At 47.6% G+C, this 17,869-nt stretch overlaps 3 protein-coding genes across 9 annotated transcripts in view; 1 reads left to right on the forward strand and 2 right to left on the reverse strand.

Moving 5' to 3' along the window:
* Positions 1 to 7,895, reverse strand: part of LOC121591948 (ADP-ribosylation factor 6) — a 35,909-nt gene extending 28,014 nt beyond the window's left edge. The window contains exons 1-2 of one of the 7 annotated variants that reach the window (XM_041913072.1): positions 7,787 to 7,895; positions 5,861 to 6,394 (exon numbers count right to left, since the gene is read on the reverse strand). The gene's annotated coding sequence lies outside the window, so the exon portion shown is untranslated. The other 6 variants (XM_041913073.1, XM_041913075.1, XM_041913074.1 and 3 more) reach the window with 6 other exon arrangements.
* Positions 7,896 to 8,106: 211 nt separating this feature from the next.
* On the reverse strand, positions 8,107 to 11,055 carry LOC121593806 (probable elongator complex protein 2). Its single transcript, XM_041916501.1, has 4 exons — positions 10,832 to 11,055; positions 9,401 to 10,772; positions 8,546 to 9,332; positions 8,107 to 8,475 (listed from the first exon to the last, which is right to left on the reverse strand). The coding sequence occupies exons 1-4, from the start codon at positions 10,952 to 10,954 to the stop codon at positions 8,361 to 8,363; spliced, it is 2,397 nt and encodes a 798-aa protein (XP_041772435.1). The 5' UTR covers positions 10,955 to 11,055; the 3' UTR covers positions 8,107 to 8,360.
* Positions 11,056 to 12,384: 1,329 nt separating this feature from the next.
* On the forward strand, positions 12,385 to 17,806 carry LOC121592859 (ARF GTPase-activating protein GIT1). Its single transcript, XM_041914701.1, has 6 exons — positions 12,385 to 13,226; positions 13,303 to 13,979; positions 14,070 to 14,312; positions 14,392 to 14,676; positions 15,735 to 15,913; positions 15,988 to 17,806. Exons 1-6 carry the CDS (start codon positions 13,169 to 13,171, stop codon positions 16,706 to 16,708), a joined length of 2,163 nt encoding a protein of 720 aa, XP_041770635.1. The 5' UTR covers positions 12,385 to 13,168; the 3' UTR covers positions 16,709 to 17,806.
* Positions 17,807 to 17,869: the final 63 nt, after the last annotated feature.

Consider the following 17,869-nt stretch of genomic DNA (forward strand, 5'->3'; position numbering starts at 1 on the left):
AAACACATTCCAAACTCACCATCATTCCGATGACCTTTTTGCTCAGATTCTCTGCGCGCAACGGAACAAGACTTTGCACTGCTGAAATTATCAATCTTACAGTCGTTGTGCGCGTTTTTCGGTGTGTAATGGAAAAAGCCACTAGGCGCCACAGTTTAAAGCGAAGATTATTGCGCTCTTGTAAAAACATTTTCGTTTCACTTTTTGACACTTTTTGCTGTTTATGACGTTGATTTGTTATTGACATTGCTTTTTAACATATTGCAAAAGAGCGTGTTTGGAGAGGGGGGGGCAGGGAAGACATCCGTAATTTAATGAGCATTGTTTGTCTTCTACTCATTACACATTTAGCAACATCCTCCGCGAGCTTTCTCGCACAACACAAAAGCCCTTCAATCGTCGGCGGAGCGCGCACACAACGTTTATGCCCGGAGAGTGAGTACCGGGGGAAAAAAGGTGAAAGCTCATAGTGTGTCATAAAAAAGTGGCATGAAGCCTCAGCCCCAGCAGCAGGGTCAGGAATGCTGCTAGCCAGCCAGGGTAAAAGGTGTCGATGGTTTTGTTGTGCGCTGCATGTTTTCCTCACTGTAATGCCGTAGGTGTAATCTCTGTAATACTTTTTTGGCCTGTCTCTTTTTTGAACACACTGCTGCTTTTTGGGCAGAAGCTCAGGTGCTACACCCGTGCTGTCGGTCGTGTCTCAAGATGCTTTTCCTGCCGGCCAAATCATCCACCTTCGCACCTTCGCAAGATCCACGTAATTCCGGCCCGAGCAATCGGGATGGGAGCAAACGGGGACAGACGCTGCACACACAAAAGACTGAGGGGAGAGGGGTCGCCACATAAATCCGATTGTGCCTGTTGGTGTGCGGCACTCTATTCATAAAACTGTTGTTTGTCGCTGGCTGGCTGTTGTGTTGTTTTGGGCAACGCTCGCTTTCCTTTTCCTGTGCTCATTTTCCACCGTTTACCAAAAGACGCCAAAAGTGTCGCGCTTGTTTCGTTGTTGCACAAAAGATTGTTTTCTCTCTCTCTCTTCTTTTTGGTTGCAGAATAAAAGAACAAAAAGCCTCCGCGCCAACCACTTTGCTCCAAGCATCTTTTGCACAATATGTACTACTTTCGCCGCACATTTTAATATTCCCACACAGGCCATTAACAGTGGCCAAGCGGTGGCGAGGAGATAGTTTGCAACGGCGGAGAAGCGTGCACCATTTCGCACATTTACTTTATTAACCGGATAGCTTTTTTTTTGGCGTGAGAAAGATAAGTTATAAAACGTTACCTAATTTAACAGCCTGACACAGCAATAAAAAAGCATAGTTAAAAGTCTTAAGAACATAACACAGATTTGGCATACGTAATGTAACGTTTTGAGCGGATGTAGTTTTATTGTCGAGTTTATGTAACCGGAAGCTACGGTCACACTTCTATCACAGGGTAAAGCAAAATGAACAGAAAGGCGTGTTTGTTACTATTGCTTTTAATGTTAAAACATTTTTTCAATAATTTCAAATTTTTGAAGCATTTTAAATTACAACATAACACACACATCGAGGTCGCAAGTTATGTCTCATTTTACCTCGAGGTGTGTTATTTTTTGCACATCAAATAAACCCTAGAAATAATGACATAATTCTAACGCCGGTCGACACCGGATCGACACCAATGTACGTGTGTGCGTGTGCTGGGACTGCTGCTCACAACAACAAAAAACCAAACGCAATGACAACGCGGAACAGTCGCAGTGGCGTCGCAAGCGTCATACAGCACACACACCCAGCAAACTCTTTGGCGCCACTGGTCCAACCTCCTACCTCCAAACCTTCAAATTAAAGCCAAAGTGTCATGTCTCTCTCTCTCGGTCCCCTCGTTTACGACTTCCGCACACGGTTTCATGGTGATGTGTTCGCCCCCTGGAACACAGCACTGCGCTTCTCTCAGTGGCAAAGCGGAACCGGACCGTTCAGAACGGAAACTCCCCCCGTGTGCTTTCCGGGATGAAAAGAGCACACCATTTAATTGGGGAGCTTGAAATCTTTCATTTTCTTGGTCGCTTGCTTTCTGCTGACAGCGGTAGCGTTTCAAAGGCTGGTGATAAAATGGATCAATTTACGTGGTGGAGCTATTGGCAATGCTGTCCGCTTTGTAACATCTCTCGTCAGGGTTAGCTGTTCAGCTGCAACCACACTTTTCCTTTTGTGATACTGGCAGACTGTGAACGCACTGTCTAACATTGATTAAATAGAGAAGGGCAAAACTTAAAGTATCTTTGTCAAGCTGATTCAATTTGTAAAATATGAGGCCCCTTTCCGTTTTAAAATCATAGGCTGAAATTTCAACCTGTCAGCTTTTTGCATTGTATAGCAGTTTTCGAGCACCTATCAAAGTGGGTATAATATACAGGTGGGCTTATCCCAAGGTGTATGTATTTAGAAGGTTGATTTTTATCGCTTCTGCTGGGCGACATCATATTGTGGCAGACATCTGACAATCCCTGCATACAAATTTCCAAAGTGTTCTCATAGCCTATTTTTTATAAACAAATTTAAACGTTACTTTTGACAGGACGGGAGAAAACTTTTGCTCAAACAGGCATTCTGGTAACTTGACGAATACACAAAACGCTCTTAAAATCTTCATTATACTCACTCAAAGTTCTTCAAATACGTGAAATACTGCTAATTGCAAGCTAAAACAATTCAGAACGATTTGGTATCGATTTTTGTTTCGATACAACATCTTCGATGAGGAGTCCAACTGTCATGAAAAACGATCCGTTCTTATGGAAATTTATTTCACCCGTTCTGTCAAATTGAGCTTTTTTCTAGTCAGAAATTAGTTGTTAAACTATATCGGACGAGACCAGCTGGGCTACATTCATACACTTTGATTCTAGATTGCACCACCTGATCTCTTTGATGCACCTTAGAATAAATGAAAACTTTGTTAAATAAATGAATAAACGACTTTGTTTTGACATTATTTTTTTTCGAGCAGGTACTCGAATCTAATTCTAGCTTAAAGGCTGAGATAATCTAGACTGAAAATTGTAGGCTAGTTTTGTGTGTGGTTTTGTATGGAGTGTTGACATGCTTCAAGTCGCCAACTGTCAAACTCTATACAAAAAAGCTGCTTAGTATCGTGAATGGATCCATTCTTAGTTAAGCAAACACTCGCTTAAACGCATGTATCATTTATCGCTTATTTATATGCTGATTCTCTCTATCCCTCTCTTCCTCTCGTACAGAGTTCTATAAAACTTGCGCAAAAAAAGCGTACGTTATCATTATGCCAAACGGCAGCACCGGAAGGAGCCGGAACGGCGATACAAACGGCAAAGAAACAAAGCGCAGCGAAAAAGAAACATAAGGGCCGGCTCAGACATGGACCTCTCGACAAACACACAACCACACACACACGCATGGAAAGCAATGTACAGGATGTGAGATGTATGTTTGGTGGTCCCTTTCCGACGCCCTACTACCGGAAGCAAATGGGCTATTATCTCTTTCCGCTGGGGGGAAAATAAAAAAAAACCCATTGGCCACCAAGGGAGAGAATTTTATGTTTTTTACACAAATTTCGTAACAATTTTAGTTTAATGAAAAAAAGGTCTTTCATATGAAGAAATTTATTAAAAGATACCGCTTTGTGGAACTTTAAGCTGATCGATTTCAATCGGAGCTGTATGATTGAAAGATCATTATTTGGTTGTATTATAAGAAACGCTCGTTGACAACATTAGCTAAGGCACATTGTCGGCTCACAAACACAGCAACGACACATCACACAATCGACTGTTTCGATCCAGGAGGGTACCGAATAGGTCACGGGATCGTTTTCTTGTGACGGTAGATAAGGAAACGACAAGCAAAAAGCAGCCACAAAACATCAAACCCTCCTCTTCTGGGGTGTAGCAGCAGCCAGCAGGACAAAAAGAACATTGTTCGCCTGTGCATCTGCTGTGCTAGCAGGCCTAGTTGAGAGTTGTTTAATGAATTTTCTATGCTTTTTATTGAGCACCGAAAGCCCTCGTGATACTGTCCTTCTTCTTCGTGTCCTTGCTTTCACCCCCGGATGGCGCATAATTGCCGCACTATTTGAATGTTCAATGTTCAAACATCCACTTTTAGCGCAATTGTTGGACTATTATCATTAATTTTTCTTTCTTTTCAATTTCCTATCTTGTAGCATTAAATATGCATGCTAAATCAAATAGAGCCTCAAATGTGTGTCCCAAACCGTATTTGGACTAGATCTGTTCCGTTCCTGGGAACTGTTCCTAGCGCTCTTTTTCCTCTAAATTTCGGTTGCTTTTGGTCACCGCTTTACCTTCACTGGCGCCAGACTGCATGATTCGGGGTGGAAGCGAATGACACGATCCAGGGGAATCATTTTCATCAGAATCAACTCAATTAACCTTAAAATCTTCTGTATCTGCAACCCCGCGCTATGCTGTCGAGATGGCACTAACCAATCGCCTGGACGGACGATGCCTGGTTTGTCCACTAATTCAAATCGATTTAATATTCTGTCCTCTCTTCTGCCGCCACCACACCAGAACCAAAAGCGAAGCGTATTCCACCAATCAGAGCTTGATCGATCGATCGATCGATCGAATTGTCGGTTGCGATTTCCTCCATTCCCTTCCCATGGGAAATGGTGTCGGACGGTAGCGCACGAATCGGAATGGTTCCGGCTGCGCCAGCTGCACACCGCCCAGCCTAACCCTTTTTTCATGAATTTTTATGTTTGGGTATTTCTCTCGTATGAATTATGATCGCACATCCATTTTGTTTCATGGTATCCTTTCCTATTGTTTTTTTTTTTTGTTGCTTCTCTCACTACAAAAACATAATCCTTTGCATTGATATTAGGGCTTTTTTGCGACTTTCAAAAGGATTGTTAGACACATACGAATAAAAAAAAACCCCATCAAATCCATGTACAAGCTCTCTTCTCACACCTTTTACTCGTGCCAGAAGTCTGTCTGCTCTGCGTGTTTGAGCCACTTCAGGTAACTTAAGGAAGGAGATATACGACCCAAAATACAGAAAAAAATTTGAACCAAAACCAGATTTACTGCCCCGGTGCGTATCAAATTGTCCAATGAAGCTATTAACAAGGGAAACACTCTCAAACATACGGAAGGAGACATAGAGAGAGAGAGACAGTGAGAGGGTCTCAACCAGCATTTAATCCACGAGCTGGAGAGAAACACGATACGAGTGTGGTCTCGGATAACTCGCGCCGTTCAACTGCGCCGTTTGCCAAGGGGTCCAACAGGAAAGCAAGAGCAAGAGAATCGGGGCCCAAAAAGGTCATTTCCTGCAAAGGCTGCTGCTGGCGTGATTCAATCGGCACTAATTTCGAATGGTGAATCTGAAATTCTGGCAATTGAGCAGAATTAAAAGCTCTTGAAATTGAGTCCACGAACAAACGGGGCGAAGGGTGTGTTTTCAAACGACCCAGATTGGAACGGGACGGGGGGGAGAGCCCGTCTTCTTTCGCACACCAAAACAATCAACTGTCATTAATGGGAGGAGAACCCGGTCGGGTCGTTTGGAAAAACACACACTTGAGACTTGCACAGTCGAGGCATCGAAGTAGACCGGGACACACCATCGTGCTGTGTGTATCGTTTGCCTGCAACCACTGCAACCACTGCAACCACTGCAACAACAAACCACTTGGCCGGATTTAAATGGGTGCTGGGGGGGTGGTGGCACATTCCGAAAATTCTTTCACCGGACGGATGCTGCTGCTGCTGCTGCTGCCGTTTGTTCGTGATTTGGTATGCAAAACAACAAGCCCCCCTTCTTGTGTGAATCAAGCATTTTCATTCTTTAAAGCCTACCTTTTTTCCCTCTGCTTCGCCTGTCGATGATGGTAGTCGTTCCGATCGTCGCTCTCCCTCTCCTTCTCGCAAGGTGCTGAAACGGTGCTTTTTGGGGTGTTTTTCCGTGTTTTTTTTCTCGTGTTTCTCCACTTCACACAGCAAAATGGTTGCCGAAAAGTGCAGCGCGTTGCAGGAAGTGGGAGACGGTGTGCTCTGGCGATGGGAAAATCACCGCTACGTCAACACAACTGGGGTGGGACACACACGCGTTTCTAGGCGCACACACACACATACACAACCACTCACACTAAAGTACAGCACACCTTCCAACGGAACAGTGCGCTGCTCCAACAACAACAACAACAACAAAATCAGGGGGAAACCCACACTGCACACACTCACACCGGGGGAGGAGTGCGCACACACACACGCACACTCACACAAGCGCTCGCGGACGAACGGGCCTACCAGCTCGGGGGCCTCCTCACACACTTGCTTTGCGGCACAATTACGCTCGAACAAACATATCTCCACGCACGCAGCGGCAAACGGCTGCATTAGAGTGAGAGAGAGAGAAAGGGAAGGCACGAACGGTGAAAAAGAGAAGAAAGCAAATGTAAGCACACGAAATCGATGCAATGATAACGCTAAAACTAGACGGCTGCGTGTATGTGTATGTCTGTGTGCGTATTTGGTACGCCAATGAGTTGGAAAACTTGGCGTAAAACAATACACCACACCGATAATCAGGTTAGCCGAGACAAAAAATATGTGCAAAAACATGCCAAAATAACACACAATTGTTAACCCTCAGTTCAAACCACACTCTAACACAACCAAAACACACACACACACAGTCACAGCAGGATGCGGACGGGCAGACAGATACTTCTTATTATTTGTTTTTCTTTTCTTTTCTTGCTTGCTCTTTTTCTCTACCGTGCAGCATAAATTATGCTCGGCTATATGCCGTGCCGCCTGTGCATGTACGGTGGGTAAAGAAAAACACACAGCGCACCGTCAAATGCAACCAAATGCGAGACGTTGCCAAAGAGGGAAAGAGAGAGAAGGAGAGATAGAGAAAGAAAGGGAGAACATCCACCACCACCACACGCACACTAGGAGGGGCCGCCACAACCGCACACAACCACAGCCAGACACACCTAAGCCCTAGACAGGGGCGTACATCGCAGGAGCACACACTATCCGGTTTTTTTGGCTGGGAAGCATTCCCTCCGAAGACATGCGTATGCAAGAATTATTTTGTCACGAGTTTTAAATTGCAGTTTTAGTGCACAGCACACACACACACGCGCGGGCACATTCCCATACGCGGGTCTTCGCTTGGCACTGGTTCTCTCTCCCAGCGGCCGCGATTTGACCGATTCGAAAAAAAGCAAACCGAAACACATCAAACACACTGCCTAATTGATCGCATCCCGTTCCGCCCCTACTCGCGTACCGCGGCTCTTCCGCTTTGTTCCGTTCGCTGCTGCTGCTGATGATGATGATGATCGCCACCCCCTGGCTGCCCCACCGTTGTTTTGTTCCCGAACGGAAAACGGACCCAACAATCATTGGCCAGCCGAAGAATTGCCGTAGAATATAATCATTCAAGAGGGTGCCCGCACACTACTGCACCACGCACGCGTATTCTTTCCTTTGGATATTACATATACACACACACATACATTTACACACCCATACACACACACACACACACCGTTGGACGTTCTTCTCCCCACGAAAGCCACGAAGAAAGCCCAAGCGCGTTCCGTGAAAATGATGATGACGCGCGCACTGATGGCCCTCCCGTCCCCACGGAATGAAGCGATTTCAGCTGCACCCCAGGATGAATAAAAGCAATGCACTCGAGGAAACACACACACACACTCACAGGAACACTGGCCACACTGATGTTGCCCCCAGCACCGAAAAACTCACTCTCTGCTTGGCTGAACCCCAAAACATACGCACGCACGCTCACGGGACGATTGAATCTTCTTCACTGGCTGCAAATGAGGGTTCCACTTTGCTAGCCCGCTGTCAGCCAAGAGCTGTCAGTCGGTGGTGAATGGTGATTTTTGGCCGATTCCGTGGTGAAATTTTAACGAAAGAATAAATTTTGTCCATTGAAATGCATACGTACTCCCACTGTGTAAAACGAAGGAAAGGGCCGAACGACAGTGAACGCGTGCTGCGGATTGCATACCATAAGGAGTATAAAATTTAAATTGAACGGTTGCAATGAAGAAAATATTTAAAAATATTTTATTTACGACAGTCAGGCTATATTGTACATCGTTTTGAGTCGCTCTCAGCTGGATCCGATTGTTTCAAATATTCAAAAACTGACCCTCATACACTACAGACAGTGAGGGGGTCGGGGGATTCAATTTTTCAATTGGAAACGACTGCACACGTGCTTTTGCTTATTTCAGATACTATTGTAGCAATAGTTGTTTTTAATGTTATTATTATCGTAACATATAGCTTCATAGGTGTTAGTCGTATTCTTCTATAGCTTTATACTATACACTCGCACCAGACCATCCTCTCCGCAGCTGGCCAGCTGATGTTGTTCTACGTGCGGCCGGAATGAAAGACGCTTGACCGTGAGATGATGTGCGTAACTGAAATAAATCCAACATTTTGTAAAATTATATGCCTAATTACTCAAACGCAAAACCACTTGATACTTACTCTTCCGAAATGTTTAACAAAAGATCCCACTGGCCCAATGCGTACAGCTTAATCACACCACTCTCAAGCCCGACGGCCACTAAATACCGGCCATCTGAGAGCTTCCTCCTACCAAACGCGACCGCAGTGATTGACTCGTTTTTAAGTTCCAAAACACCGGCCTGTTCGAAGGGAGCAACTGCCGCGCCATTCGACTCCTCGTTGGCTGCCTTCCATGCTACCACCTTACCATCGCGCGATCCCGTAGCAAACCGTTCCGAATCGTGTGACCAATCGCAGCACCAGATGATGCGCGTATGCACACCCTTCGTCTTGTCGGAGCGCATCACCAATTCGAACGCGCTCGACACGCGCCGGAACACGGAAAATGTACGATCACGGGACACGGATAGGAGATGTTGGCCGTTCGGAGCAAATGCCAGCTGTGTCACCGTTAGCTGGTGTGCGGTAAGCTGTTGCACAACGCGCCAGGAAGCCGTGTCCCAGAGAAGGATCTGTGCCTGATCGGTCGAGGTGGCGCGGCATCCGGACGCGATGAGTGCGCCGTCGGGTGAGGATGCAATCGCGTACAGCTCGTTGCCGTGTCCGTAAAGCTTTTGAATTTCGGGCCACAGTGTGTTTTGCATAAGGGTTTCTTCCGCCGGCGGGGATTCTAGGGCGATCGGGCTGAAGTAGTGCTCCGGATACATGTCCTTAATGTGCCGGGAGTCCGTTTCCGGTGTTTCAACCTCAAACACGGCCTTGTTGGACAGTCCCAGCGAGGGAACGGATGCACCCATTGGGTTACCTGAAGAAAGAAAACAGAATAATTAAACATTTATCGTTCTAAATCATCAACCACTAGGCAATACATACTTTCCACGACTGCATCCCCCTCCGGATCGGTCGCCACACCGCACAGAGCTCGGAAGTTTTGCACAAAGTTCGACGGCGCTTGAAAGATGCGTATAATCTTCTCTTCCGCCGCACTGGCCAACCGGTAGCGCGACAGCAACGTTAAACACTGCATATCATAGCCGTGCACCTGCGGACGTCCCAGCTCGTGCCACGTTTCTTCACATTCCGGTCGGCTCCACGGCGCATGGATGCGCGTCGTTTGATCGGCAGAAAGTGTCACCACGTACATTCCACCGGCCGGGTCCCAGGCCAAATCTCTTACACCTCCGAAATGGCCACCCAAGATGGTGCCTGGTTTCCAAAGGCCCGGCTGTTCCGCATCCTCGCGCCACAGATGAAAGCTGCCCTGAAAACCGTGTCCAATGATGGAGCTGCCGTCGGGTGAGAATTTTCCTCCGTAAAATCCGAGCGAGGATCCTCCCACCTCGCCCACTCGTACGCATTCTACCCAAACGCCACTCTCGGACGGTGTCCAAACGGTCAGGCTCTTGTCGATGGAGCTGGACAGTAGGTGCAGCTTGCCGTCACGCATACAAAAATGCACCCCGTACACCCACCCCTCATGGCCCTGCAGAACGGACTCCAGCGAAAGCGCATAATGATACTCGGCTCCGTCCGCGGCCCGCACCGTAAACGTACGCTCTTCCAGCGTGATGTCCTCTTCGAGCAGAATTTCCTTAAACTCCTTTTGCTTCTGCAAGGACGCTCTCGGTGAGATACGCCACAAGCGTATGAACGTGTCCTGGGACGAGCTAGCCAATAGCCAATCCTCACTGTCCGGCAGCTGAATGCAATCCAATCCACGCACCCAATCGCAGTGTCCCTTCAGCTGTTCCACCGGCTCAAACGTTGCCTCGTCTGCTTCGGTTCGCTTCTGTTGGACGCACAGCTTCACCACATCCGTGTCGGTTGTGTACGCAAGCATCACTGCGTTCGATCGCGGCAAGCAGAACAACTTCATCGCGAAAGTCAATCCCGAGCGTAGATCAATCGTTTGAGTGCATTCGAAGGTGGACTCGGCAGTCGCTTGCCACAGCTTGATGGAACTATCAACTGATCCAGTGGCAACGATCAGATTGTTCGTTGCAGTATCGAAGAGTGCATCCACCGCAGTCACACCCTTCGTGTGGCCCTTTAGAATGAATCGTACCGCACCGCCGGATGCACCGCCGTCCTGCTCCGTGTTCCACAGTATGCACGTTCCATCGTCCGAACCGGAGAGGAGATTAATGCCACCGTGACACTCGCTCCCGTCGCGAACCACACGCACCGTGTTTACTCTCGCTTTGTGGCCAATTAGTGTACGAACGATTTTTACTGAGCCATGGTACTGTGGAAAGAAGAAACGTTCAAGTTCTCCTGCTCATGTTGATGGTGGACAGAGTTTACCTTCGGATCGAACACTGCAATGGCGTTGTTAGCGGCGAAGTAAATCAATCCATCCGGGCCCCAATCCAACGAGTCCGGTGTCCGATTGCAGGCAGCAGAGGTGTAGATCGTTTCTACGGACATTTTTAAGTTTTCGTTGAAGGAAGCACGCAAACCATCCGCATGTGCGCTGGCGAGACCGGGCAATGTTTACAACTTTGCGAGGCGTGTTTTGGTTAGGCTGTCAGTTTGACAGATGGAACTGATTTGAAAGGGCTGCTTCGAGCGGTGGTGATTTATTCAAAAAAAAAATCATGATTTTCTCACAAATTAAAGCAATATAAAAGTAAATATTATAAGAACTTGTGTAATGTGTCATTAAAATAACATTCCACATTATTTAACTCATTTCTAGTAGAGTTGAGCAGAATTAAAAAAATAGGGGTCCTGGGTCCGAAAAGTTCGATTATATTTCGGAACCAGTTCTAAAGGGTTGGTTCAATCACTCACGCTGGAACCGTCCGGAATATGTCGGAACTGTCCGGAATCGTGCGGAATCGGCCAGAATTGTTGAAATCGTCAAGAATCAACGGAATCGTCAGAATCGTCGGAATTGACCAGAATCCTCGGGAATCGTCGGAATCGTCAGGAATTGGCAGGACCGTCTGGAATCGTCGTCGAAATCGTGTGAAATTGTAGTTAACCCACCGACAAACCGACATGACACTGGCGTTACAAAAGTGTCCCACACGAAAGTACTGTCATTTACCAGTGAGGCGAACACTTCTGTCAAAGTAAGCTCTGTTCACTGCTGCTTCGATGTAAACAACTTTTCTAAATACAAATGGCGAAGGAAGTGTGAGGCAAGATTTTGTGAGAATTATTGGACAAAACATCCAGGAAAATCATTTTATAAGATTCCAAATCAATGCAAAAAAGTACATAAAACAATACGCATTGGAATTTGCGAAGAAAACCAAAAAGGGGGTTTAGCAGTTTCTTCTCTGTGTCAGTGTAGTAAGCGAATCATTATAGAGATGGCGCTAGTGTTTAACGTATTTTCATTTGAAATAAGGAGACAACTTTTGAAGCTCATTTTGTTCGAAGTGTCACGTCGGTTTGTCGGTGGTTAACCTATATAAATGAACGTGAGTAGCCACTTTTGTGCCCTTCCTAAAATGTTTGGAGCGTTGTTGGAACCTCTTAGTATACTGGCATCAAAATGAATTGCCCTTTTTGCGATGTTGAAGTGTTTCGGGACGATTGGGTAAGGTGGCAGTGAACTCCGATCACTCGATAGTACATCACAAATATCGGTCGACTACATTTACGAATGATTCCAGACGATTCCGAACGATTCCGAACGATTCCGACGAAACCGACGATTCCGGACGATTCCGGTGAAGCTATCGATTCCATTTCTCTGGAGACAGAATCTGAAGCAACCTTGCCAGAACCGCAGCAGAACCGTGGGTGCGATCCGGAGAACCCATCTCAAATGTCTACCGCCAAAATCGTTCCATACCGATCACGCCAACCGCACCACCATTCAATCCAACCCTGCAGTGCATCCGACGCAACCGGGCAGGGATGCGCGAGGTGCGGCCGCAGTTGTGTCAAAACATTCAGTAGGTGTGTAGTTTGATGTTTTTTCCCCCTTGTCGCTGCTTCTAAACATAGAACAGTGGAAGGAAAAAGGAAGCAAAGCAGCACCAGCACCAGCACCAGCAGCATCTCGAAAAATGGCGACCTTCGTATTGGTGGTGGTGGAGAAGATCGCGCTGGCCTTATAGGAAACCCCAGCCCGAACACGCACTTGCTTGGCGCTGCGTGGGTGCTGGCCGTGCAATATTGCAATATACCCAAAGCAGCAGCGATTGGTCATCGCCTCTCGTCCACACCGACGCACACACACACACATACAGTGATTCCCGTGCTACTCCCAGCATCCCAGTTGCCCTGATCTGATGACCGTGTGTGTGGGTCTGGTTTTCCTCGGCAACCTGTTTTTGCTGCTGACGGCGAGGCTGCATTTTCCTGCCAAGGGTGACCCTGCGTGCGGGAGTTTTTCTTGAAACTTAAAACGGGTTTTGTCGTCGTGCCACAGGGAAGCGCCAACCATCACCCCGGGGAACCCATACGTGAGTTTGTCTATGTGTGTGCGTGTTTGTGTGTGGTGCACCCTCTGCTGCCTGGCCTACTGATCGCGGCCGTGACGGTGAAATAACGGTTCGTCCCCCACGACCAGTGTGTTCACCAGTGTGTGGCGCATTTCGAAGCGACAATTTGATAAGTAAACAGTATTTAGAAGCATCTCTGACTAAAAGGAGCCGATTGGCCGGGCAAAGCACAAACACCATGTCACGTGCTAAATCGCGCATACAAACGGATGTTTGCGGGGACTGCGGGAGTGCCGGTAGGTGGTCACCATTCCCTCTGTTTTTGTAGGCTTACACTCACCGCTTCGTTTTCCACCCCTTTTCCCTTGCCAGATCCATCCTGGGCCTCGATCAACCGTGGCATTCTTCTCTGTGCCGACTGCTGCTCGGTACACCGCAGCCTCGGACGACACATCTCGCAGGTGAAATCCCTGCGCCAGGGCAGCTGGCAACCGTCCGTGCTGAACTTTGTCAACCAGCTCAATGCGCACGGTGCCAACAGTGTGTGGGAGCATCTGCTGCTCGATTCGGCCGCACCGAAGAGCCTGAAGCGCAAACCCGCGCCCAAGGATGCGGTACACCCGACCAAGGCGGACTTTATCCGCGCCAAGCACGTCCAGCTGGCGTACGTGCTGAAGCCGACGTTTCAGGCGGAGGAGGGAAGCAGCTTGGAGCTGGAGCTGAGCAAACAGCTGCACGCCAGCGTGCGGGCCGGCAATCTGGAAACGTCCCTCCGGCTGCTTGTGCAGGGAGCGGATCCAAACTTTTACCACGAGGACAAGGGCTCGACGCCACTGCATGTGGCCGTCAAGTCGGGACAGCTGTCGCAGATCGAGCTGTTGCTGGTGTACGGTGCGGACGTGAATGCGCTGGACGCGCAGGGCAACACGCCGCTCGAGCTGGCCCGGCAGGCGAAGCAGAGCGTCATCGCGGAACGGCTGCTGGAGGTCATGTACGAGGTGACGGATCGGCTCACGTTCTTTCTGATTGGCAAAAAGCCCAACCATGCGGTAAGTGTTTCGTTTCATTGGGTACAAAACGTTGTGTATTTTGTGCATTTAGTAAACAATTTCTTTTTTTTTTTGTTGCCCGCTGTACAGTCCGGACAGCATCTGCTAATTCCGGGCCAGTCGAAGAAGGAAATGAGCGAACAGCTCAAGATTGCACGCGGCAAGCTGCAGCTCGTGCCGAACCGGATGTTCGAGGAGCTGGTAATGGATCTGTACGACGAGGTGGACCGTCGCGAAACGGAAGCCATCTGGGCGACGAGTACACTGAATCCCGACTCTGGCGCGGTGCCGTTTCTGCCCACGAATCCTCACCTTAGTGCCACACGAAATCAGGTATGTCGTCCACGTGTCGAGGAACGCCCTTTACATCCAGCTAACACACGAGGATCATTCCCCGTTTTATTGCTCACAGGGTCGCCAAAAGTTGGCTCGCTTTAGCCAGCAGGAGTTTGCCGGCCTGCTGATGGACGTGCTGCTCGATGCGCACCGGCGTCAGAATATGGCCAACCTGCGTCCCATGGATGGGCCGTTGCCGGCCGGTTTGGCACAGCTGAAAGCGGCAGCCCTAGCGCCCGGGGCGGCCGGTGTTGGTGTTGGTGGTGGCATCCGCGATTCCAATCTCTCCGATGATGAGCCGCTGTACGATGCGGTCGCGTCCGACGACGATTACGCTGCGCTGGCGCCGGTAGCGCAACAGGTAAAGCTCCTAATGCGCCAGAAAAAGTCCGTACTCAATCATAACAACAGCTTCGGGTGAATGGCTTCCGGGTGGAGGGAGGTATCTCCGGGTTGGGGGGTGGGTGTGTTACCACGAAACGAGCAAGGAAAATATCGTTACAACCGGTAGCCGGTAGTTTAGCCAAAATTTTACGCATCCGCCACTAACACTAACCATTACTAACATAATGTGATATTAACGTAAAACAAACGCTGAAGTCAAACTCAACGAAGTGGGTGGGTGTGGGAATTAAGGATAGCTTTTGTAGAGCAGGAGAACGTTGTTCTGAAACGTGTAGCATACATATATGTGGGATGATCGGTTTCGCGCGGTGCTTAGATGTGTTACATGTGCTCTCTGTACTCTGTTTGCATCGTATCGGTACACTAATTCATTCATTCGTTACTATAGGTGTTTGTTTCTATTTACACTACCACACTAACAATCCTCATGTTTCATGTTTTGTAAAACATCTAAACGATAGAACTGTTCTCATTGTGCCATCTCAGCTCATGTAGTGCTATGATTTACATACGTGTTGTTAAAAGCAACGTTTACACAAGCCAATGTATCGCAAGTAATATGTGGTTTCTGTGCAGTTAACCAAGGAAAAAAACAACGACACACAGATCATCCGTCCGTACTGTAGCAAAAGCCATGGAAAACGATTCCCATGAAACAGCAAACACTAACTGAACTAATAAACGGTTTTGCGATCGCAATTTGCGCCTAATACTAACATTCTGCCCACTCCTAACCTCGTTTTTCAGTGTGTATATTGGTGTCATCTATCTCATTTCCTATGCATGTTTTTTTTGTGATGTTGCAAGAAGTTCTCTGTATCGTCCGGCCTATTGTGTACTATGCGTAAGTTAAAGTTCTATTACTAAACGCTTACCTAACACTCTTAAAAACCTGAACGATGTCAAAGAGAGTTAAATGGAATGCGAAATATTTCATCCTTATTGCTTCAATTTACACCCCGTTTTTCCCGTTCATCGTCATCTCCTCCTGTCCTACCCCTCCTGTCCTGCCAGGCCCTTGTGAACAAATCATCCCCGGCAGCCGTTTCCAACGTGGAGGTGGAAACGTTGCGCCAGCGAATACAGGACCAAGAGCTGACAATACACGAGCTGCGCAGCATGATACAGAAGCTGGCCTCGGAAAACAATCAGCTAAAGTCGTCCATCGACACAAAGGATCACGATGTGCAGCTGTAAGTATTGTGCGGTTGGCATTATTCCCTCCAAAAAAAAAACGTCCTTTCATACCCTTTTTTTACCTTTGCAGACGCATCGATTCGCATCTGAATGGTTCCGGCGGCGCCAGCGAAGGCTCCCCGGAACGGGACCAGGAAGCACGGCAGGTGGCCGCGGCCGCGGCAGCCGCCGCCTACGCCAAACGACCCGTCAGTATGTACGAAACACGCCAAACGCCACGCGACGAAAGCCGACCACCGATTACGCAGAGCCTTTACTCGATGGCTCCGGCTGCGTCCAGTGCTAGCGCCAGCATGGACCCGGGCAATGGCACGAATGTGAACGGTGGCACCAGTGCCGGTCAGCTTCCCTCCTTCGAGGAGGTGAAACGCCGTACCGATGTAGTAGCGCGCCGCATCAAGGACCTGTTCGCAGCGATGAAAGATCTTTCCCAGCGGGAAGCGTTCGTCCCGTCGGCGGAACGGATACGGCTGGCGGTCGTTGATTTGATGGCCCTGTTTCCCGCCTCGATCATTGCGAGCGAATCGCTCCGCGGTGCCCTGCAGCAGCTCAACTTTCACGGAAATCTGATCCAGGCGGAGTGTGCCCGGCTGCAGCAATGTTTGGCAGCGGAAGGTATGGTGGCGACGGCGGCCGGCACTGTACCGAACGGTGGTGGTAGTGCCGGGGTGGCCGGTGCAGCCAAACCGTTGGCGGAAAGTATTCAGCAAAGCATGGAACAGGTGCGTGGCTGCGCGTACGATCTGGCAATGTCCACCAAAATGCTCATTACTCATCTGCAGCAAGCGTAGAGGTGGTTTAGCACTGTATTAGCTTTGGTTATTTTCAAAAATGTCTATTCTTTGCACCCTGGTTTCAATTCCCTTTTCGGTAGTTTATAGTCGAAAAAGGGAACAATTTCTAGCTAGCACCATTTTCTGTTTAAATAACTTACACTAACTTACTCAGACGGCAGCTAACGTAATCCAACGCAAACCAGCCAAACCCAGCGCGCAGCCACCGAACCAACAGCAACAGGCCGTTCCGAAGTCAAAACCCGTACAGTATTCGTAGCCATTTCTCTTGCAAGGACGCAAGTGTGCGCAAGTCCTTTTGTATTTTCGCCAAAGCTGCGCAGCTTTGAGCGTTTCTTTTTTTTTGCAATATTTGTTATTACTAGTTTTATTGCCGGTAAGCACCCAGCAATTGCTGATTAGCCTCCATCCCGAAAGTGCCAAACGAACACAGGACCAGTGAACACAGTTGTTACTAGTGAACCAATATTTTTTTTCTATATTTTTCTTGTTGCAAGTAGATGAAACGGGACACTCGTTTGCAAAGTAATATTAATCAATTTCACAATGTATCTACTTTTACAACGAATGCGCACAATTAAACGACAAGAAAAGGTATGGCCTAAAGTTGACCACGATCGTTTTCGCGTGTGTGTGTTCAGCTAACTATTGAATGAGATTTTTTATAAATTTTATATGAATTTTTATGTTTCTATTTTCCCTACGCTATAAACCTAAAACACAGAGATATATGACAATAACGTGAAGAACATTGGGCAATTGGGATTATACAGCTCTGTTTTATTAAATACTAAACTGAGCTGAATTCAAACGTTTACAGATTTTATAAAAGTGTTTCTTTCTTCGTTTGTCTAACATATAGTATAGGAAGCAATTATACAAGAGATAAAAGTTAGATTGTGTTTCAATCGAGACTCGAAAACTCTGCTAATCGGAACAAACAATTACACACTGGAAGAGTATTTATCAGCCATCGCAATTTATAGTCCGAAAAATGGCTTCTAATCGATATAACGATAAAGATGATGATAATGATGTTACTAAAATAAAAGATTTAATAATGTGCGGGTCATGTTGAAACCTGGCGCAGCAATGATTTCATAAATGTGTGTACGCTGAGTGCTTTACTGTTAATTAAATTTTAGGTGCTTAAGCAAG

This window comes from Anopheles merus, chromosome 2L (genome assembly GCF_017562075.2).
Source record: "Anopheles merus strain MAF chromosome 2L, AmerM5.1, whole genome shotgun sequence".
NCBI classification, from domain to species: Eukaryota; Metazoa; Arthropoda; class Insecta; order Diptera; family Culicidae; genus Anopheles; species Anopheles merus.

Coding starts and splice junctions, on each gene's coding strand:
- LOC121593806 (XM_041916501.1), bottom strand. CDS start 10,954: ATGTCCGTAGAAACGATCTACACCTCTGCTGCCTGCAATCGGACACCG. Junction 10,773..10,831: donor TTGCAGTGTTCGATCCGAAG/GTAAACTCTGTC, acceptor TTCTTTCCACAG/TACCATGGCTCAGTAAAAAT. Junction 9,333..9,400: donor GGGGGATGCAGTCGTGGAAA/GTATGTATTGCC, acceptor TTCTTTCTTCAG/GTAACCCAATGGGTGCATCC.
- LOC121592859 (XM_041914701.1), top strand. CDS start 13,169: ATGTCACGTGCTAAATCGCGCATACAAACGGATGTTTGCGGGGACTGC. Junction 13,227..13,302: donor CGGGGACTGCGGGAGTGCCG/GTAGGTGGTCAC, acceptor TTCCCTTGCCAG/ATCCATCCTGGGCCTCGATC. Junction 15,914..15,987: donor AAGGATCACGATGTGCAGCT/GTAAGTATTGTG, acceptor TTACCTTTGCAG/ACGCATCGATTCGCATCTGA.